The sequence below is a fragment of the Ranitomeya variabilis genome, chromosome 1 (genome assembly GCF_051348905.1).
Source record: "Ranitomeya variabilis isolate aRanVar5 chromosome 1, aRanVar5.hap1, whole genome shotgun sequence".
Lineage (NCBI taxonomy): Eukaryota > Metazoa > Chordata > Amphibia > Anura > Dendrobatidae > Ranitomeya > Ranitomeya variabilis.
Window position 1 is genome coordinate 981,177,131 of NC_135232.1, and position 23,524 is coordinate 981,200,654.

The 23,524-nt window shown below is 43.3% G+C and overlaps 1 protein-coding gene across 2 annotated transcripts in view; it reads left to right on the forward strand.

Annotated features, from left to right (window-relative positions):
* The window catches only part of TMEM144 (transmembrane protein 144), a 39,280-nt gene extending 16,275 nt beyond the window's left edge, over positions 1-23,005 (forward strand). For both annotated transcript variants that reach the window (XM_077279406.1, XM_077279407.1), the window contains 9 exons: positions 2,256-2,355; positions 6,833-6,913; positions 10,151-10,232; positions 11,903-11,976; positions 12,689-12,807; positions 13,815-13,934; positions 16,595-16,692; positions 19,302-19,355; positions 22,506-23,005. In XM_077279406.1, coding sequence (XP_077135521.1) covers positions 2,256-2,355; positions 6,833-6,913; positions 10,151-10,232; positions 11,903-11,976; positions 12,689-12,807; positions 13,815-13,934; positions 16,595-16,692; positions 19,302-19,355; positions 22,506-22,589 — 812 coding nt within the window. In that variant the 3' untranslated portion in view covers positions 22,590-23,005. The remainder of the gene's footprint in view (positions 1-2,255; positions 2,356-6,832; positions 6,914-10,150; positions 10,233-11,902; positions 11,977-12,688; positions 12,808-13,814; positions 13,935-16,594; positions 16,693-19,301; positions 19,356-22,505) is intronic.
* The last annotated feature ends 519 nt before the right edge of the window (positions 23,006-23,524 follow it).

The following is a 23,524-nucleotide window of genomic DNA, read 5'->3' on the forward strand; positions in this document are numbered from 1 at the left end:
CTGTGTTTAACGGCGTGGCCGTTGAGTCCTGGGTACTGAGGCAGAAGGGTCTGCCCCAGACGGTTATATCTACCATGCTCCGCGCACGCAAGTCTTCTTCCATGCGCATCTACCACCGCGCCTGGAAGGTATACTTCGCCTGGTGCAGGGATCGGGGACGTTTCCCCCTCCAATTTTCTATTCCTCACATTTTGGAATTCCTCCAATCAGGCGTAGACTAGGGCCTTGCCCTCAGTTCTCTTAAGGGCCAAATTTCTGCTCTCTCGGTTCTTTTCCAGAGAAGGATTGCAAACAGACTGCAAGTCAGGACTTTCATCCAGGGAGTTTCTCATATGGTTCCGCCTTACAGAATGCCCTTGGAACCATGGGACCTGAATCTGGTCCTCTGTGCTCTTCAAGAGCCCCCTTTTGAGCCCTTGCATGAGGTGTCCTTGCGGCTCTTGTCGTGGAAAGTTGCCTTCCTCGTGGCTGTCACGTCTATTAGACGTGTCTCTGAGCTGGCAGCTCTGTCTTGCCAACCTCCTTTCCTCGTGTTCCACCAGGACAAGGTAGTTCTACGGACATGTCCGTCTTTTCTTCCGAAGGTCGTTTCCTCCTTCCATCTTAATGAGGAGATTGTCCTTCCCTCACTGTGCCCTGCTCCTTCTCACCGCACGGAAAGGGCTCTCCACACTCTGGACTTAGTGAGGGGTCTCAGACGTTATGTCTCCAGAACTGCGTCTCTCCGTAGGTCAGACGCCTTGTTCGTTCTTCCGGAAGGGCCACGGAAGGGACTTCCCGCTTCCAAGGCCTCCATTGCCAAGAGGATTCGTTCCGCCATCCAAGAGTCCTACCGTGTCAAGGGTCACGCCGCACCTCCGGGGATCAAGGCTCATTCTACTCGGTCAGTCGGCGCGTCCTGGGCCATCCGGCACCAGGCATCGGCAGCGCAGGTCTGCAAGGCTGCTACATGGTCCAGCCTGCATACATTCACGAAGCACTACCATGTGCACTCTCAGGCCTCGGCAGACGCGTCCGTCGGTAGGCGAATCCTACAAGCGGCAGTGTCTCATCTGTAGCTCGTAGGCACGCACAGCATTTATAACTTCTTGTTCCCACCCAGGGACTGCTTTGGGACGTCCCATTCGTCCTGTGTCCCCCAATGATACGTAGGAGAAAAGGAGATTTTTGTGTACTCACCGTAAAATCTTTTTCTCCGAGTCAATCATTGGGGGACACAGCACCCTCCCTGTTAGCCTAGTTTGGCTCGGTTATTCTTTTCAGTCGGTGTTTTGACTGTAACATGTTTACTGTTATTATCTGGTTTACTCCTACTGCTTTGTTACCGAACTGGCTCCGGATTCTCCAGCCCGTGGGTGTATACTGCAGGGGAGGAGTTAATCTTTTGTGTGTGTTTAACTTAGTGTCCTCCTGGTGGCAGCAGCATAACACCCATTCGTCCTGTGTCCCCCAATGATTGACTCGGAGAAAAAGATTTTACGGTGAGTACACAAAAATCTCCTTATCTAGTAATACATTGCAGATAATACATACCGAGATTGTCAGGTCGTTGTGTGATGCCCGCAGAGGGTGTGGCGGTCTGACTGATATAATATGCGGCACTGATAGTATGTTAGCCAGCATGGCGCACTACAAGTAACCATGTGACTGCCCCCATCATGGATGATGGGTGTGTGACTGCTCATCAGGATGTTGCTTCCTTGCCATTGCCATCATCTACGCTGCATTATGGCTCTGAGGTTCCTGCTAGGCCTGACCTTGTATAATGAGTTTCTAAGCTGTGGATCAGGGGTGGGGAACCTCAGGGCCATTAACGGCCCTCGATGACCTTTTATCAGACCCCCCCAGTAGATTCTCAGGGACCGCATTCTTGGGCAGGCAGCTGTATTTTGATTGCCACCAGCTCATTAGTTTCTTTTAGCTCTGTTAGCACACACATGCAATGTTCACAACTGAATACTGAAGGGCATGCAATGAAAGATTACGTCCTGACCCCAGTGCCAGAGTCAGGATGCACTTTGTGGACGGAGTTTGTCTGGCCCCCGAAGGATGGTATAAATATCCAAATGGCCCTTGGTAGAAAAAAGATTCCCCACCCCTGCTGTAGATGGATGGTAGATTAGGTCCCGCAGGGGGCACCATCACTACCCATCACTGACTTTTACTATGCATACTTATGAGAGGGTTATTGGTTGTAGAAAACCATCTAAAATCAGATATTTGTGCCACTCTGTAATTTTGTTTTTTCGTTCCAGGTAATATTACTGTCGTTCCAATTGTAAAGACAATAGGACTTGGATTAGGACTTCTTCTTTGGGCTTCTACAAACCTTCTTACTGGCTGGGCAAGCTCAAGGTACTGGCTGCATATATATACAATATATTATTGCTTATATTGACGAGTCTGAGATCTTTATTGCCTAAAAAAGATGTGTTCTTGTATGAAATTTTTTTTTTCTTTATTCGAAATCTATTGTAAAAATCAACTTTAAAAGCTCAAAAATGGAAATATATGTGGACTGTACACATTGATAGTTCTGAGTTTGTCAATAACTGTTAGAACTAATGCCCAACAAGTGCCTCCTTTTCTGCAATCGGTTTGGCACTTTAGTGCAGTTTAGTTGGTAAGTGGTTACCCACCAAAATTGCAAATAGGGGATATTAGAGATGTAGGTAACACAGTGGCGCTTATATCTGAGCTTCTAGCTAGAGCAAATAAAGGCAAATACCACCATTTGTCTAGTTGGGGATATAAAGAATCTGCATAATTCTCTCTTCACAAGAGCCGATAAGGGGGCAGTTAGCGAACGCAGCAATAATATAGACAATGTGTAATTTAATATAAAACTAGACCCAAGACACACAGAACGGTACAACTACAGATTATACCACAAAAAATCTGACCGCATATAACTACTAGGAATTAGCATAGTGCATAGTGATTAGCAGCATGGAAAGTAAAAACGTCCAGAATCAGGAGGCAATATTCGTATGCAATTGATATATAAGTGGCAATGTACCTTGTAGGGTCAGCCCAGATCTTGGAGCAATGGCTTTCCTGTGTGTAGAAAGCTGTACCCTCGTGGTATCAGTCCAGATTCCCAGGCAATGATAAACCTGCATGCTAAAAGCATAGTTAGGCTAGGTTCACATTGCGTTAGGGCGATCCGTTTAACGGATCCGTTACTTAGCGGCACTAACGCAATGTAACGGATCCATTAACGTGCCCATAGACTTACATTATCATAACGCATCCTAACACATGTCAAAATCGGCATTCATTAGCGATGATGCGTTACTTTGTGATGCACCCTTTCGGGTACGTTAGGTCTAATGCACAGTAAACCGATGCGTTCGCTGTGCATAGACCTCTATTGCCAACGCAATGGTACCATGTGTTAGCGCGATTGTAGCAAAAAAGCGATTTTGGGCATCCGTTAGTGCCATCCGTTTAACGTATCCACGGTCTAACGCGATGTGAAGCTAGCCTTAATGAGCCATGCCCCGGCCGGTGGCACACGCTCTGTGCTAGTCTTCCCAGGGAACAGCTGATAGACGCTGAAGGCAGAGGAGAGCACTCGTGATGTCACACCGTCAGTGCTGTTGTGACTCGCTTGATGGACCAGGCTTCATCCAACGCTTTTGAGAAAATGACAGGTGATTTTGACCCCCAATTACATGCATTTACATTAGAAACGATTGTCATCAAAAGTGGACAACTTCTTTAAACAATAGTAAATGCCAAAATCGCTGTTTATGTGCATTCTGCCTCCCAACACCCCCCCCTTAAAAAAATTAAAACCATCAACCGTAACCAAAAAGTAGGGCTGTGGAGACAGTAAGCCAAAACCTCCCGACTCCTCAATTTCCACAATTCCGACTCCACACCACTGCCTCATTACTGAGCATGTACATATAGTGCAGCACAGATTCATCTCTTCTAAAAGCCCAGATCCTTAGATCAGGAGCAGAACAGACATTTCATAACTTTCTCAAATTCTTATGAAAAAATTTCTAGCACATCCTGCACTGAACTCTTGTACCCAGATTATTATATACTAGACGGTGGCCCGATTCTAATGCATCGGGTATTCTAGAATATGCATGTCCACGTAGTATATTGCCCAGCCACGTAGTATATTGCCCAGTCACGTAGTATATTGCCCAGTCACGTAGTATATTGCCCAGTCACGTAGTATATTGCCCAGCCACGTAGTATATTGCCCAGCCACGTAGTATATTGCCCAGTCACGTAGTATATTGCCCAGTCACGTAGTATATTGCCCAGTCACGTAGTATATTGCCCAGTCACGTAGTATATTGCCCAGTCACGTAGTATATTGCCCAGTCACGTAGTATATTGCCCAGCCACGTAGTATATTGCCCAGCCACGTAGTATATTGCCCAGCCACGTAGTATATTGCCCAGCCACGTAGTATATTGCCCAGTCACGTAGTATATTGCCCAGTCACGTAGTATATTGCCCAGTCACGTAGTATATTGCCCAGTCACGTAGTATATTGCCCAGTCACGTAGTATATTGCCCAGTCACGTAGTATATTGCCCAGCCACGTAGTATATTGCCCAGCCACGTAGTATATTGCCCAGCCACGTAGTGTATTGCATAGCGACGCAGTATACAGCACAGAGCCACGTAGTATACAGACTTAAAATAAAAAATAAACATATACTCACCTTCCGAAGGCCCCTTGAAGTCCTGGCCCTGTGTGCGGTGCACGCGGCAGCTTCCGGTCCCAGGGTTGGTATGAGCGCAGGACCTGTGATGACGTTGCGGTCACATGACCGTGACGTCATGGCAGGTCCTCCTCGCAGACCATCCTTGGCACCGGAACCTGCCGCTTGCATGGAGCGGTCACCGGAGGTCGCGAGGAGCGGGAAAGGCGGCGGAAGGTGAGTATATAATGATTTTTTATTGTTTTTATTATTTTTAACATTAGATCTTTTTACTATTGATGCTGCATAGGCAGCATCAATAGTAAAAATTTTGTCACACAGAGTTAATAGCAGCGTTAATGGAGTGCGTTACACCGTGGCATAACGCGGTCCGTTAGCGCTGCCATTAACCCTGTGTGAGCGTTGACTGGAGGGGATTATGGAGCAGGCACTGACTGCGGGGAGGAAGGAGCGGCCATTTTGGCGCCGGACTGTTCCCGTCGCTGATTGGTCGTGGCTGTTTTGCCGCGACCAATCAGCGAGTTGGATTTCCGTGACAGACAGAGGCCGCGACAAATGAATATCCGTGACAGACAGACAGACGGAAGTGACCCTTAGACAATTATATAGTAGATTTTAGGAGTCGGTCCATTATATACCGTTTGCACCAAAATGGACTCCGAATCAACAAGTCCGACTCCACTTCACTGTCAAAAAAATCACATGGAAATTGTCTCTACTTGCAAAAAAAACAAGACGTTACACAGCCTCGTCAGCAAAAAAAATATATACAAAAGGCTATAGCTCTTAGAAGACAGTGATACAAAAAAATATGATTTTTTTCCTAAAATAAGAGAAAAAGATAATTAACTCCATGGAAATTCTTCTCTTTATTGGTGCAGATTGGAAACACAGTAATCAGCTGGACTTTGCTTTTCCCAAAGTGCCTGTATTATGCAAAAGTAGTAAAACAAAGAAAATAGAGATTACAGTAATCATTCCATGACCACAAAGTAAGGATAAAAGATTTTTCGTCAAGGTGAATCTCACAATATTTACTCCTATTAAAGTTAGCATTCTCTAAAATATATTGCAATCATCATATTCTAGAGCACTGTGTACTTACAATTTTAAATTTTACCCTTTCTACCCAGCTACTACTTTGCTTTTCTCTGCTCTATGTAGAAACAAGAAGTCTCTCTTCCCTGCATGAGTCATCCTCCTCTCCAGCTCCTGACCCAGCTGCTCTGCTCCTCCCCCTGGCAGGGACTTTTGCAGTTACTCATGACTCATGCAGGGAAAATTGACCTCCTGTTTCTTCATGGCACTTAGGATTCAGCTAGTATGTTTTTAATCATGTTCTGTCATAGGACTAATGGAAAAGAAAATAATTAACTGGGTGTAAAAGGCAAAAAGAGAAATTGTAAGTACATAGTGTTATGTAATATGATGACTTCAATATATTAAGAGGGTAAAAACTTTGATGCGAGGGCTTCATTAAATGTTAAAAATCGTGTCATTGAAAGGACTTGTTACCATGAAAATGTATTTTCATCTATTAGCACCATGCTATAGAGCAGTCTGAAATACAGGTTTGAGAAACAATATTCAGTATAACCTGTGTTTTCCTCATTTAATCCTGTGCTCTTTCTCAGTTTATTGGTCCAGTGGGCGGTCCTACGAGTGACTGAGAGATTTCTTTGTATAAGTGTACATAGAGAGGGAGCTGTCAGTCACTGATAGGACCGCCCACTGGACCGAAAATCCCAGAAAGAGCAGAGATTAAATGAGGGAAAACGCAGATTATACTAAATCTTTTCTCTCAAAGCTATATATCAATGCACTCAGATCCCCCTGCTCTATAACATGCTGCCTGCAGATTGGACAGCATTTTCATTGTGACATGTTCCCTTTAAGGCTAATAGAAAGAAAATTGGAGACAACAAGCTTGTACTCGCATCCACAACAACTCAGCCGTTCTCCTGAGACGCAGGCGGACAGGGGCTTTGAGGCCATAAAACCGTGTGTGGACCACAATTCCCAGGATGCACGTCTCCCGAGACATTGACACTGTCCTGACACTGGGCCAGTTAGGAACTGCTTCATGCGGCTGGAGCCTTACAATGCCGGGTGCTAATGACAGGACTTTCTATTCACAGGTTTGGACTGTTTGGCATAAATCCAGAAGAGGTGGAAAGGCCGTACTTGAATTATGCAGGAGCCGGTCTCTCGGCATTGAGGTATCTTTGTTGGTGATTTATTTAAGTGTGTGCAGTGTGACTGTGATTCACTCTGGGTATTGGGAAGTAAAAATGCCACAATGGCTATATTACGTTAACGTGAATGCAAGTTTACTTGAATACAATTTTGTAAATTTCTTTTATATAGTTTTTACCATTCAGTGCTTTGTTTAATATATCTATTTAAATTGATTTATAGCTTCATCTCTGTTTTGTTTTTAATGGTAATCTCCAAAACCCTGGAGCCATCGCTAGAAAAACTGAAATCAACACTAAATTTGGACCTAAAATTAAGATGATACAAAGTGAACTGTGTGATCTATGCTATTGCCAATAAGTATTTACAAGGGAATATCACGCATGCCTAAGAGTGCTATGTATGACGTCAGGATATTTTCCAGCCCATTATTAAATCTGCCTCTGATGATGATAAACTATTCATTTTACCATGCATCAGTGGAGTAATACCCAAGTGTATAGGCCCCAATTCATTACGACTGGTGTACACCCAATCTCAATGAAGGGGCGCGATGGAGTAAGAAGCTCACACCACTTCATGATTCAAGCATCAAAATGATGTGACTTTGTAAGGTGTGGTCAGACTGTCTTATAAATCAGACCGAGATCATAACACCATGCATGGACTGGCCATCTTCTCTCCCTAGAGTGTGACAGCTGCATAGCAATACATCAACCTGCCATGCTTGAGTCGGTCAAGCTCTGCTGTGCACTGTCCGTGCACTGCCTTCTGATCTTGTTCCCATTTATACGGCTGTTTGCCTGCCCCTTTAAGGTGTTTTACAATACCTTAAAGGGAACCTGTCACCCCGTTTTTTGAAGATGAGCTAAAAATAGCATTAAATAGGGGCAGAGCTGGGCGTTACATTAGTGTCTTTGTGTGCCTTTATTACCCACCTATGCTGCCGAAATACCTTTGTAAAGTCGCCGTTTTCTGCTGTCACTCACGCTGGTCTGGTCCTATGGGCGTGGTGACAGCGCTGTTTCTCCCCCATAATCCTGCTCATCATTACGTTGGTGGCGTAGTGGTGTGCGCATGTCCAAAAGGCGAATCCACTGCCCAGGAGATGAAAAAGAGCGCGATCTGCGCTATTCAGCCGTTTACCGGTGGGCGCGGCCATCTTTCCTGTGGCCGCGCGTGCGCAGATGAAGCGCTCTGCTGCCCGGGGCTTCAGGAAAATGGCCGCGGGATTCCGCGCGTGCGCAGATGGAGATCGCGGCGGCCATTTTCCTGAAGCCCCGGGCAGCAGAGCGCTCCATCTGCGCACGTGCGGCCACAGGAAAGATGGCCGCGCCTACCGGTAAACGGCTGAATAGCGCAGATCGCGCTGTTTTTCATCACCTGGGCAGTGGATATTCTCTGTTGGACATGCGCACACCACTACGCCACCAACGTAATGATGAGCAGGATTCTGGGGGAGAAACAGCGCTGTCACCACACCCATAGGACCAGACCAGCGTGAGTGACAGCAGAAAACGGCGACTTTACAAAGGTATTTCGGCAGCATAGGTGGGTAATAAAGGCACACAAAGACACTAATGTAACGCCCAGCTCTGCCCCTATTTAACGCTTTTTTTAGCTCATCTTCAAAGAACGGGGTGACAGGTTCCCTTTAATGAATCGAGGCAGTAAAGTTTAGAAATAAATTCTTCAGGTAGCATGTGCCATGCCAAAGATATCCTCTACCCCTCTGTAAAGATCTAGATCTAGGCTAACCAACCTGCTGCACTCTACCTGTTGTCAATTTTTCTATCTGTATATATTTCAGGGGACAACAACCTAGTTCATGCCAGTTGTTGCATGCTGTCTGCAGCTGTAAGGTCATCCCCTGGAATTGTAGTTTCACAGGATAGTACTATATACATATAGAGGGAAAAATGTGTTTGTCATGGCCAGAAGTATAAAGGATGCTGTGCCTTAGGCTACAAGTCTGCAGTCACTGTATGTGACTGCAGATTTGTGAATCCTCACATCACGTGCACTGCACCTTGTGATGATTCTCCGCTGCCTTTAGTTGTGACTTTAGTCATTTGACCCCAAGTATGTGATTTGCGTACTGCTGACCACATTCCAACTAGACGTGTCCTGCATCAGTCAGTACACTTGCGTTGAGCAAGGCCGCACACGTCTAGTTGGCACGTGACCGTATGTGTGTAAATCGCCTACTTGCGGTCATGCGCCCTCTGGCACTGCAGAATCCTCACAGCTGCCATGTAAGGATTCACAATTCTGCAGTCACATGGAGTGAATGCAGATTTATAGCCTGAGGTCGGACAACCCCTCTAAAGCGATCCCGTCTGATGCCTCCCAGTTGCTGACCATTGCTATGGTATATGAATCTAGATTCCTTTTATCTGATGTGCCATCCAGTGCTCCAATTTTTTGCCGAATATGCTCGTATTCCACAGAATTGCATGTGCTAATGAGGCAGAAGTAATCCTCCTGTGCCTCTCCCACACATTTATCCCGTGGCCATGATTGATAGCCTGTAAACAACACATGGACCGTAATGTCCATACACGCCCAGAGAGGACTAGTCTGGGGTAACATACGCCTGCTGGGCTAGTCCTGCCTCAGTAGCTTTGGGATGCTGGGGCTCAAGACAACTCCAGTTCTCAAGCAAGTCACACGCCCAAAAATATTTATGCTACTTGGCTGCAACTTGCTGTCTCTTTAGAGCCGTAATCTCGCTGTATTGACCTCTACGGCAAGTGTGTCTCAGGCAACGGAAAATCCAGCTTTATTTGGAATCATTTGTAACTCTGTGTCACAGTCGCTGGAGGTTACAGGTCGCAATGCGGCAATATAGGAAATCATTAGAGGTGATCTCGCAATTCCATCTCAAATGGCGCATGACACATCTCCGTGCAGCCCTGTCCTAAAAGTGCAGTCTTCAAAGTCTGCGGCATTCATACCTAAAAAGCCTTACCAGATTAATGAAACCCACGTCCATACCACTACAGTAGTGCAGGGGGGATTCACTTTAACATTAGATGGACAGATGTGGGCAAAATATCTATCCATGATTCCACAATTCTACTGATCTCATGTGCCAGGAGCGCCATGTGTTAGAGGTGTGCACACATTATACCTTAAATTTTAGGAAGTCAGTAAAATAATGATCCCTCTACAGATACAAATTGTGGCTATTTAGAAGTGTGATACGTGTTTGATTAATTCGGGCTGTTTTAATTGCAACATTTATATTTGCTTTTTAGTGCAATTATTTTTCTGTTTGTGAAAACTGAAGTAAAAAGTGTTACCCCGGAGTCAGAAACCACCCCACTTCTAAGGATTAGTGTACGTATTCTATAACCACTCTTCTGTTACAGCCCTTTGTCGTAGAATAGCTGCCACTTCTCTTTTCCATATTGCTGTACAAATGTAGTATTTATCAGGTTGGGGCAGAGTAAAGGTTTTAGCAAAAAATGGAGATCTTTATAATATTTCTTTATCACTTTTTAGGGAAGTTTACAGCTGCTGAGAACTTTGGTCTTTTCTAGTGCCCATAGACATTATTTGTATGAAGTGATGTTGGGCTCCTGCACTATCGGTGCTCCAGTGTCTCTGGCGGCGCGCTCCAGTGTCTCTGGCGGCGAGCTCCAGTGTCTCTGGCGGCGCGCTCCAGTGTCTCTGGCGGCACGCTCCAGTGTCTCTGGTGGCGCGCTCCGCTGTTTCTGTCAGTTAAAGATCAGCGGTGCACTTGTATTACCACTGCTTTTTTCACATGGGGGTCACTGGGCCCTCATGGATCATGGGATCCTTGATGAGTTTTGATGCTGCATATTTTCTCTGTACAGAAAATTACAGTTCCATCAAAGTGGATGAGCTTTCTAGTAGTCATATAACCATTTTTTAACGAAATATAAACTGACCTGCGATGCGTGTTTGAAATGCCCGACATGTCAGTTTCTCTTTTGGGCACTTTGAGTTTTATGTGTGGATTTTCCCCATAGAATTGCATTAGATGCAGAAAATCTGCAAGTAAAAACGCATATGCATTTTTAGCTAGTTTCCGCATGTAATCAGCAAACGTCTGTATCGATAACGTTTTGTCAAATCCCGATAACAGAAAGTATCAAAACCAAAGTAATTTTATTTAAAACATGGCTTGCCTAAAAGGGGCAAAAAATGCAGTGATAAAAACGTTTTGTAAAATACGCAGGTAAACTAATTTACGATATTAGTTCAGAGATGCTGAAGAAAACCTGCAACGTCAAATGGTCATCGTGGGAACAAAGGCTTGGTGACCATTCGTTTATCGCCTATCCGATTTGTGGGGATCCAACTTTTGGCTTCTACGTAGGTCAGAAAGTTGCTGTACTTGTGCAAGTGCTGCAGCCTCTTCATTCTTTGTCTTATGCCGTCCACTTGCACACAGTTTACTTAGCAGCGGTCCTACAGGGTATTGCAGCCTTCTCCCCTCATAGTGAATGCGTCAGTACTGTGCACCATCGAACACACTGTAGATATGGAAGTGGCTGATCAGTAGGGATGCTGCGAGTCCGATCCCAACCAAACGATATTGACGACATATCCTAATGATATACCATCAGTGTTCTACATCTGGAAATTGACTTTAATGTACTTTTGGGTTTCAGTTTTCAAGTCTCTGACACTGAAATAAAGATTCTTGCTCTTGAAAACCTCCTACTCCACAACTGGGGGTTTGTTACAATGTACTAGCGCTCTCATTGGGGTGACCACCAGAGACACGATCTATGCTGCTGTGAATACTGTACAGAAAATTGCCAAATTGTGAGGAATTTAAATAGAACATTAAATAGAACATATTGTAGAAAGTTCCCTACATTATACTATTTCATATGTCGCCTTTTTATAAGACAAATCTAGAATGTATGAATGTATCGATGATGCTATAAGCATTCATTTTGTAAATCATCAAGAAATATATATTTCCCTTTTTTTTTCTTTTTCACCTGTTTTTTTTTTTTTTTTTAATTCTGCAGATTAACACTCAGGAAGCCGCTGTTACAGATTCATCATGGGTGGACCAATTATCACCTTTACAAAGGCGAATAATGTAAGCAGAGCGTGTTCATTAAAAAAGCAAATCAGCAGCATATTCAGATGTACAATAGCCGAGCTGTAAAGAGATGGCCGCCTCCGACCGTTGCCTGTCTGAGTTATATGGATTGGAATGACCCCACATATTAATCATCCAGTTATCTGCTCCCAATGACTGACAGTCCCAATATCAGATGGTAAACATCCCGCTTCTCAGAAGGTATAAAGCGTACTGATCAGCAGGTCGCCGGGGTTGATTACACATGCAGGTTTTGCTCTAGTTTTTCTTTTTTTGGTTCTATATTGCTTTTAAAGTTGTTGCCATTTTTCAGAACAATTTTTCTTATAAGTGCCCTTAGTAGTAAAAATTCTCTTACCCTGCCCGGGTCACGGGCTTCATCTTGATGGCTGCTCCCGGTGTCTGTTCTTGTCTGCAGCGCTGAGTTCCCATCAACAAAGTCTGAGTGTCTTGTGCCGTCTACATTGGCAGAGCAATTAAATGACATTTTCTGCAGCGCTGCAGGCAACACCAGGCACTGGGAGCAGCCACGAAGACTCAGCGCTAGACCCAGGCAGGGGAAGTAAAGCACAATTTATTTATTTACAGTATTTTTTTTTTTTTTTTTTATCTACTTAAGTTTTCTAATATGAACTAAGTGGCTCCAAGTATTTTTGACTTTTAACAGTAAGAGGACTATTTTTCCTTCTGTCCTTTCTGCCTGTAACAGAGGATCATTAATGGCGGTAGGAGCAGGAGTTCTCTATGGATCCAGCTTTGTTCCAGTTCTTTACATCAAAGACCACAGTAAGAACAATGAAAGCATATATGCTGGATCAAGTCAGTTTGGTAAGAGAAATGTAAATCCGAATTTCTATATGTTTAGAGTAAGCCAATTTGCCACGCTACTGTAGAGGGATTTTCCTGGTGTTTTTTAATAAATCCCTCAATCTGAAAGAAGTTAAAAATAAATAAATAAAATAATAAACTTAGTAACTTCCATATATTTTTCTGTGGTTTAGCTGTCAAAAGAAGCAGTGACCCCATAATTCACATATATTTATGGTTGTACTACATGTAAGTAGGGCACATGCCCCTCCATTAGTTTCCCCTTTTGATGAACGGAGCACTGTGCAGACAGGGAATAGACTGTACAAAATAAATGAGCTGTCGTTCCCAGAGCAGGTCGTCTGTGCCGAACTTGTAATGTTTAGTGGCCAGTGTTCAGACTTTTGTCTATGCTGAACTTTGTTTAATGTGTGAACAAGCCCCTACACGTTGCATGCATGCCAACCTATGCTCCAGCTCATTTCTTTTGGTTTTGCTCTATATTCTTGCACTCAGTGCTCGTAAGGGCATGGCCTCCCTTTCTTTGACCTGAGCATAACATTTATATAGCTTCCTATTGCTGGCTCTCCATAGTTGGGGCCCTTGTTTTGCTTGGCCCTTATTCACATTGAGGTAATTTTTGGCACATGGTGAGGTTTTAATACTAGAGGTTAGGACCATCCCGATTGAGAACACCTTGTCCCTGGTGCGATGGTATTTAGGCTTTTTTTTTAAATCAAAAACCATGTTTACTAAGTATCCTTATTATTATTTATACGCACTATTGCTTTTTACTTATTTACAGCAGGGTATATCTTCATTCTGTTTCTATCTTAGGTTTCATCATTTTATGGGTGGTAGTAAATTGCTGTGGACCTTTTACTTGTTAACGGCCTCCATACTTGATGACCATTGCACTTGCTTCTTGAGAAACATTAACACTATTTTTGCTTTCATTTGTTCAATTTAAAATGGAAATACTGGGAAGTGGCTAAAGTAAGTTGTAAAGTAAGGTTTCTTTCTTTCAGATCTTGATTACGTGTTTGCCCACTTCAGTGGGATATTCATCACCAGCACTGTATACTTCCTTATTTACTGTGTTGTAATGAAGAACCGTCCCAAAGTCTATCCAGAAGCGATACTACCGGGTAAGTTTGCTCAAGGACACAAGTCTGCATGTAGTCCATTAGTCATTATTCTCAAGGACCATTACTACCCAGCTTGTACTTTGAATAAATATTAGTCTTTTGTGCTAAATAAAAATCCAAATTATTAATGACCACCCATCTCGTTAAACATTGGGCTGATGCGCAAGTAAGAGACAAAGAATGTGAATCAGTAATAGGGGGTGAACTGATACCTGGACCCCCCGAGCAGAGGTCAGGGAAGGCTTATTGCAGTCACTGCTTTCATGATTGCTTTCTACACATAGCTCTATAGCATAGCGCATGATCGCTATGTACTGACTAGAGAATGAGCTTCTTGTGTGTTAGGTTCCCTAGGGTGACATCACGGAGACTTAATTCCCTTGCAACTGGAGTTAACATGCAATAAGCAACTAGAAGGGAGCAATATAAAAAAATGCATTTAAAAAAAGTAACATTTTCCCTAAAATTCTGAAAATTGGGGCCTATCATTATCTGAAAAGACAACATGCTCCTTACTGGGTCGTATGTTCCCAGTTTCCCCAGCACCCTGGCACCAAACACTGTTAGGAATCTGAGATCTCCTATTTCTAAGAGAAGTGTGTGTGTGTCTGTGTACTTATATTATTCAATGAGTGAAACAAGTATTGAACACATCACCAATTTTTTAAGTGAATATATTTCTAAAGGTGCTATTGACATGAAATTCTCACCAGATGTCAGTAACAACCCATCCAATCCTCAGAGGCAAAGAAATCAAAGCATAGATGGCCATAAATTAATTTATGTGTAATAAGAAGTGACACAGGGAAAAAGTATTGGAAGACATGAAGAAAGAGAGGTGTATAAACCATGGAAAGTCATGACACCAGCTAAAATCTATCAGTAAGTAGAAAGCAATCCTGCCACTTGGTGAAAAATATCAGCTGGTTTAACTGGTGATGACCTATAAAAATAAAAGGTATCTTTTTACCAATGTGCTACACAACAAACATCTCATGTTGGATAAAACCAGTGAGCTGTCTCACGACCTTTGCAACATTCTTGATACAGAACATGCTGATGGCATTAGTTACAGAAGAATTCTAAACTACTGAAGGTTCCAGTGAGCACTGTTGGGGCCATAATCTGGCACCATAAACTGGCACGACCAGATGGTCCCAGCAAGAAACTACATAGAGGAGTAAATGATTATCAGAAGAGTTATCCAATATCCAAGGAACACCTGTGGAGAGCTACACAAAGACCTGGAATAAGTAGGTACAATTGTTTCAAAGAAAATTATAAGTAATGCGCTCAACCTTCTTGGCCTGTATGCACACTCGCCGTGCCAGACTCCGTTGCTGAAAAAAGCATGTTCAAGTGCCTTCATAGTTTGCTCAACAACATTTAGATAAGACTGTGAAATACTGAGAGAACATGGCCCGGACAGATGAGACCAAAATTGAACTCTTTGGATGCCATAATGCACACCATGTTTGGAGGCCAAAAGGGACTGCATATCATCCCAAAAACACCATACCAACAGTAAAGTTTGGAGGTGAGAACACCATGGTGTGTGGCTGTTTTTCCGCATACAGAACAGGCAAACGTCATATAATTGAAGGAAGGATGAATGGTCAAATGTATTGAGACATTCATGATAAAAATTTGCTGCCTCCTGCCAAGATGATGGAAATGAAACGAGGGTGGACAATGATTCCAAACACACAGCCAAGGAAACTCCAATTACTTTCAGAAAAAGAAAATAAAGCTGCTTGAATGGCCCAGCCAATCACCTGACCTGAATCCAGCAGAAAATGTATTGTAGGAACTAAAGCTCGCAGTTCATAAAAGGAGCCTACGGAACTGTCAGGATTTGAAGAGTGTTTGTATGGAAGATTGGGCCAAAGTCACACCTGAGCAATGCATGTGGCTAGTTTCTCCATGCAGGAGGTGTCTGGAAGCTGTCATCACCAACAGAGGCTTTTGTACAAAGAATGAATTACATTTCAGTACACATGTTCAATACTTTTTCCCTGTGTTATTTCTCATTATTGCACGGCTTAGTTTTTGATTTCTATAGTTTGATTTATTTGCCTGTGTATATTGGATGGGTTGCTAAAAACATCTGTTGAGAATTTCATATCAATAGCACCTTTAGAAATATTTTTCCTTAGAAAATTGTTAACATGTTCAATACTTATTCCACCCATTATATGTGGATGCATTATAGATACAGTATAGTTACACATATATCTTTATAATATATCTACAATAAATATTTTTGGGGAGAGTGTGTGAGGGGCCTTTGGTTTTTCAGATAAAAATATGCTTAGCAGGCTGATAACTCATCTTATAAAAACTTATTTTCAAGTAAGTTTAAACTGTTAAAATAAAGCACGATGTAACATAAACGAAGACGTGAAATATTATTTAGATTCTGTCAGTTCTAAGTTTCAAGCCCAAAATGCTTGTCTTTCCTTGCCTATTGGGAGTGGAGTGCTCTGCTTATGAACTGGTTAAAATTCAAATGGAAAATTGTATTTATATCTCCTATTATATAGTTTATACTTTATATTTTTAATGTCATATACAATGCAAGATATCTTTTTGAGCATTGCATGAAAATCCTCTGCGTATTGCACCTGAATATGAACTTAATTAGATTGTTTATATTAAAGGATTTATTTCTGGCATCCTCTGGGCAATCGCCACATGCTCCTGGTTCCTGGCTAATAACTATCTAAGTGCCGTGGTCAGCTTCCCCATAATAACAGCGGTCAGTAGTTTCTCGATAAATATAAAGATATTGGGTAAATCACAATGTAGAAGTGTATGTCTGGTAAATGTCATCCGCCAATTACACAGCAAGATCTGACCTTTACATCTTATTGGCAGGGTATTTGAGTTATATTTAGTTACCTTCATGAAATTGCAGTATTTTTTTTCATGAGGAGAAGTAATTTATTTGTAACTACTTTTAATGATACACGTTTTACCAAAGCGTTTCTATTATATCTTAAAATGTCATTAGATTAAAGGCTGCAATGGCCAGGTTGTAGATTATGGCGTTCTTGGCTGTCTAACCCCTTATATCCCACCGTGGAACGCAGCTGTGTCATGTAAACAGTTAGACTTGTGTATTACACGAGAATAGCAGGAGTGCTGTTGTACACTACTTCTGGGACTAATAGGTGCTCAAGGTTGACAAACCTGCCCCAAACATTATTAAAATGTCAGGGGTCAAATAGCCAGGATCAGAGTTCTTTGCAATCACGGCCATAGACACCCTCTGTTAAAGGCACAGACTTGGCTACTGAGCCTGCACGATCCCTGATCATAAATGTACAGCATTAAACACAAATGCTTTCATTCATAGAGCATGAAGGTGTCACGGTTCCACCCCTCGGTGTCTGGGATGCAGTTACTGACAGCTCGGCCGTCCAATGCGGTACAGGGGCGTGTTGAAGCTGTCAGTACTTTATTGGACAGCATGGCCATCCAATCTGGTACAGGGGCCTGCTTAGCTGTCAGTGTGTTGATTGCCAGCTTGACTATCTAATCTGTGACTGGGAGGCGTCGGCTGCCTCCAGGTGTTCACTATCCCGGGTGATTGCCATGCTACTTAACTGAGCATCTTCTCCCAGACCACTGCCAGACGTACTTTCAGCTTGTGAGGTTTGTGCCTTCCTGTGCCTTGAGTTCTGTATTCTTGATCTGTTGACTTACCTTGGACTTCGTTCTGACCATCCTACTATTTAACCCCTTCAGCTGTGATCCGTTATGCTTCCAGTACTCTGACCTCAGATCGTTACCTGACTACGCTTTTGTCTTTTCCTTCTGCTTATGAAGTACCCTCCTGACTTCTGACCTTGGACTCCTTGACCCCTCTGACTCACGGCTTGGCCGTGAGAAGTGACTAGCGTCACAGAAGGGGTTTGAATTGAGAAAGAAGACTACCTATCGCCAATCCAGAATTGCACTTTTTATTTAGCAAAACAATACGCAGCCCCAGATTGGTGATTTTTCCAAATACACAGTAGTTTAGTAACAAACAAAACCTCCTAGAAGTTACCCTAATGTCCCTCAAAAGGGCCTGACTTTTTTAGCAAAGTTGGGCCTGAAATTCCAGCTTGTTAGATTCTTCTATGACCCCCCCCCCAGCAACATCTCACTCTTTGAATTAACCAACCACTGTTGTATACTTTTTTAAAAGAAGATGTCCACTAGTTGGACAACTTCTTGCTCACTTGGCCCAATTAAATAATATAACCTATACCCCCCCTCCCATGCTGGCACTGTTCCCGCTGTGTCGGCACTCGCTCTCCCCTGGTGCCCTGTGCGGTGTAGTGACACGTGACGTCGGCGCCCAATCAGAGCTGCTGTCACAGTCCCCACCTTAGGACAAATCGAGCATGAAGAGGAAGTCCCCAGGATCAGCTGCAGCCCGGACTTCCTCTTCATGATCAGTTTGTCTGAAGGCGGGGGCAGTGACGCCAGCGCTGACTGAGTGCCGACGTCACTTGTCACAACACCACACGAGAGCCACGGGGAGAGCGAGTGACGGCACAGGAGGCGAGTATAGACTTTATTGTTTTATCGAGGCCAAACATTTTGATCAAGAAGGGGGTGTCGTAGTTGTGGACAATCCCTTTAGTATGTTACTGTATGGTAACATCTTTACAGAAGTTACTCCTCGGTAACAGCTTAAAGGGGTTGTGCACTACCTGGGCAACCCTTTTATATATCAAGGCAACAAGCTTCTCAGGCTGACATTGTTAGGTTAGCCCTGGAGTTAATCAGCCGCTACTATTAGGCTTCTGCACACTCAATACTTCCATTTGTCTGAGGTTCGGACAAAGAAAGTGAGCGCATAGCAGTCTAATAGTAGCAGCAGATTGACTACAAGGCTCACGTGACATAACAATGTCATATAAGCCCGGGAGACCCAGTGCCAACATTGCTGGAACTGATCCAGTACAGGAGGTGAGTGTACTATTTTATTTAATTATGAGTTGTCCAGGTAATGGTCACCCTCTTTAATAAAGTATGTGGCTAGGCTGGGTTAGTGTGATCTCCCTCGTTGACTGCAGGAGCGGCTGTGAAGGGTTGGGGGATCCCGCTCTGCATGCCAGGATCCCAGAGCCCGGATGTTGAGAGGACATTAATTTCTGAGCTATTTTATTAATAGATTACTTATTTGCATGAATCTAATCTGGGTCTGCCGACTGTTTTATTAAATAAGGGGCATTCCCAGACTGGTGATGGGTTCTATTTAAGACCACTGTTCGGGGGGAAATGACATGAGGACTTTGCATATTTTGTTTTCCTGAGTGATTTAGCATTTGTCTGAGCAGCTTTATGATTTCTTCTATGATGTTACCACAGGGTCCTGGGTTGATTGCTGCACTTTGGGGAGTTCTAGCATTTAAAGAAATTAGGGTAAGTCCATGTGTTTTAACTCCTTCACTATTTTTACTATAGATCAAGCTGTGCAGTTTTGCATATAAAGGATGTTCTTTGTACAGTATAGGCTGGACATTTTCCGTACACTTCTAGGTCAGGTCATCACTTTGCAGGACATCTGCAGTCATTGATTTGGAACATTCATTGTTGCCTTACATGTGATGCAGGCGCTGTTTGCAGGAACAGGTTCTCAGGCTAGATTAGTCCTATGGCACATGCCGTAGAAGACCGTGCCCGCGAGCTGAGGCTAATGAGTGCAAATATTTATCTGTAATTCTGCAACGTATAGTAAGCCCCTACATGCGGGCGTGAAAGTGATGACAGCCGGGACAAACCTGCAACAGAATGCGCAAAGTGCAGATTTAAATGATTGCAGTACATGAATCTCACCTACTTGTTTGCTTCTGTAATCTGCTTCTGCAGGTGAAATCCACAGCAATTCTATCCGACTTTACACCTGGGGAACGTTCACATGTACAAATATTCCCAAGAAAATTCACATCAAAATTTGCATGTGTTGGATTTGCAGCAAGTTTTGCTGTGGATTTTTCCTTATGCGTTGCAATAAGTGAAATCTATGTTTAAAATCTTCAGCATAATTTGACATGTTGCTGATTTTAATCTGAACCCTGGGGTCAATTTCCCTGCAGATTTCTTTAGATGACATTTGTGGTGGATATGCCATGGGACATCTGTCTTGTATCCTTCATTCATGAACATGCCCTGAGAGTTTTTTTTTATAAAAGGAGGACCTGAGTTATTACACATAACAATATACAATTTTATTTATGCAAAAAATATTTTTGTATTCACAATACGCATGAATTCTATAAAATTTTATACGGGTACATAAGGTTTTTGATCCACAAAGCGACATCCACACGAAACGCGCGTTGGGGTACGTGGCCGCAGTCTTGGCAGGATACCTTACACAATGGGTAATTAACCGCATTATTTTCTAATGTTATCTTTATGCACAGCGCACACCAGAAATCTATATATGTCTTGTGATAATAGATGGACCGTTTATGTGCCATAGTTGAACACAGAGTATTATACTGAATAATTAGAATTATTATCCTATCATGTTATCTGCTAAATAATGCTTTCACTAGAATAAGCTGGTATGTTGCAACGTAATTATGTAATCCATAGCCATGTAATGCATAGCCAACGGCCACTGCTTTCCTTTTACCTTTGTGGATGAAAGACCTTATGTACCCATATAAAATGTTATAGAATTGATGCGTATTGTGAATACAAAAATATTTTTTTTTGTATTAATAAAATTGTATATTGTTACGTATCATGACTCAGGTCCTCCTTTTGTAAAAAATTCAGTAGGTCTCAAGATTTTGATGGGTACATTGACAATTTTGGAACTGTTACTTTATATCTCATGTCCTGGGAGTTACAGTACAGTTTTCAGAGCTCCTGTCATGCACCTGTGGGGTCCCCATTATCAGAGGTCCTATCATGCACCTGTGGGGTCCCCATTATCAGAGCTCCTGTCATGCACCTGTGGGGTCCCCATTATCAGAGCTCCTGTCATGCACCTGTGGGGTCCCCATTATTAGAGCTCCTGTCATGCACCTGTGGGGTCCCCATTATCAGAGCTCCTGTCATGCACCTGTGGGGTCCCCATTATCAGAGCTCCTGTCATGCACCTGTGGGGTCCCCATTATTAGAGCTCCTGTCATGCACCTGTGGGGTCCCCATTATCAGAGCTCCTGTCATGCACCTGTGGGGTCCCCATTATCAGAGCTCCTGTCATGCACCTGTGGGGTCCCCATTATCAGAGCTCCTGTCATGCACCTGTGGGGTCCCCATTATCAGAGCTCCTATCATGCACCTGTGGGGTCCCCATTATCAGAGCTCCTGTCATGCACCTGTGGGGTCCCCATTATCAGAGCTCTTGTCATGCACCTGTGGGGTCCCCATTATCAGAGCTCCTGTCATGCACCTGTGGGGTCCCCATTATCAGAGCTCCTGTCATGCACCTGTGGGGTCCCCATTATCAGAGCTCCTATCATGCACCTGTGGGGTCCCCATTATCAGAGCTCCTATCATGCACCTGTGGGGTCCCCATTATCAGAGCTCCTGTCATGCACCTGTGGGGTCCCCATTATCAGAGCTCTTGTCATGCACCTGTGGGGTCCCCATTATCAGAGCTCCTGTCATGCACCTGTGGGGTCCCCATTATCAGAGCTCCTGTCATGCACCTGTGGGGTCCCCATTATCAGAGCTCCTATCATGCACCTGTGGGGTCCCCATTATCAGAGCTCCTGTCGTGCACCTGTGGGGTCCCCATTATCAGAGCTCCTGTCATGAACCTGTGGGGTCCCCATTATCAGAGCTCCTGTCATGCACCTGTGGGGTCCCCATTATCAGAGCTCCTGTCATGCACCTGTGGGGTCCCCATTATCAGAGCTCCTATCATGCACCTGTGGGGTCCCCATTATCAGAGCTCCTATCATGCACCTGTGGGGTCCCCATTATCAGAGCTCCTGTCATGCACCTGTGGGGTCCCCATTATCAGAGCTCCTGTCATGCACCTGTGGGGTCCCCATTATCAGAGCTCCTATCATGCACCTGTGGGGTCCCCATTATCAGAGCTCCTGTCATGCACCTGTGGGGTCCCCATTATCAGAGCTCCTATCATGCACCTGTGGGGTCCCCATTATCAGAGCTCCTGTCATGCACCTGTGGGGTCCCCATTATCAGAGCTCCTGTCATGCACCTGTGGGGTCCCCATTATCAGAGCTCCTATCATGCACCTGTGGGGTCCCCATTATCAGAGCTCCTATCATGCACCTGTGGGGTCCCCATTATCAGGACTGATTTTTATCCAATTAACCCTGCTATTTCATGTCGGCAAGCAGAGATCTTGAAAACCATTGAGAACTGATATAGATCGATGTTGCAACATACTTCTATATTTTAATTATGCCAGAAATGAGCGATACTTTAATGAAACCTTAAAGAGTTGTGCCACTACTCTTACGTTGAGGACCTATAATTAGTCCTATAATACTGCTTAAACATCATGTAACAAGTTTTATGTAATATATTTATAGATTAAATGGAAGTTACTTTTGTCATTAACTTTTGCTTTTTTATTTGTAGGGAATGAAAAACTATTTGTTGCTGATACTGGCATTCTGTATTGTATTATCAGGGTCTCTCCTGACAGCTTTTTCTAAGACCTGATTTGGCCACTAGGTGGTGCTGCTCTTGTGCCTTTGTCATACCTACACTCCGTCCTTACAGAATCGTGATTTGGGGAACACTGCACCATGTCTATTTTTATGTCCGTTTTTTTCTATGATGTTACAATTTAGATTATACTGTTCTTATTTTTACTACTGTATATTTCATATAATCATTTCATGGAATTCCTATGAAATTTTTGTGCTGCTTTTTTCCCTAGTATGTGGAGTCAAAACATGTCTGCGTTTACAGGACTTTTATATGGGTCACGTTCACACACACATCTGAAAATGCAATTATTAAAATCAATGGGAGATCACGTCCACTTAGAAGTGACATTGCTCCACTGAACCTTTTTTATGGTTGGATGCAATCAATGACTGATGATTAAATACCTCTGTAAATTATTAATATTAGCAATACTGACTTTGAGTCTTTTCTTATCACACTTGAAATCCTGAATAGTGGAATCTGATGAAAGTATTGACTGTCTCGCCTGCTGCTTAGAATATCTCCTTACAGAGAACTACAAATGTATCTTTATGATTAGTTCATTTGTTTTGGATCAACATGCATTCTAAGAGATGGGATCTGGGAGGCCACGTAATACCTGGAGGGAGTACGATGTATGTGTAATGACACATACACATTGTCCTTATTACCTCCGAACATTCAAGGAATGAAAAAAAGGGACCACTACTGCGGTGCCATGTGCTATTCACAATGAGCTGTTATTTATTTGTACGTTGTACAATACAAAATAATATTGTGGTACCGTGTTAGCCAGAAAAATCGATGTAAATACTTATGTCTCAAAAAATTGAGAAAATTATTCAAGGAGTAATACCTTTATTGGCTTACCAGAGAAATTACATTTGCAAGCTTTCAGATCTCAAAAGGCCCCATCATCAGGCTTTATTACAAGTGAATAATTA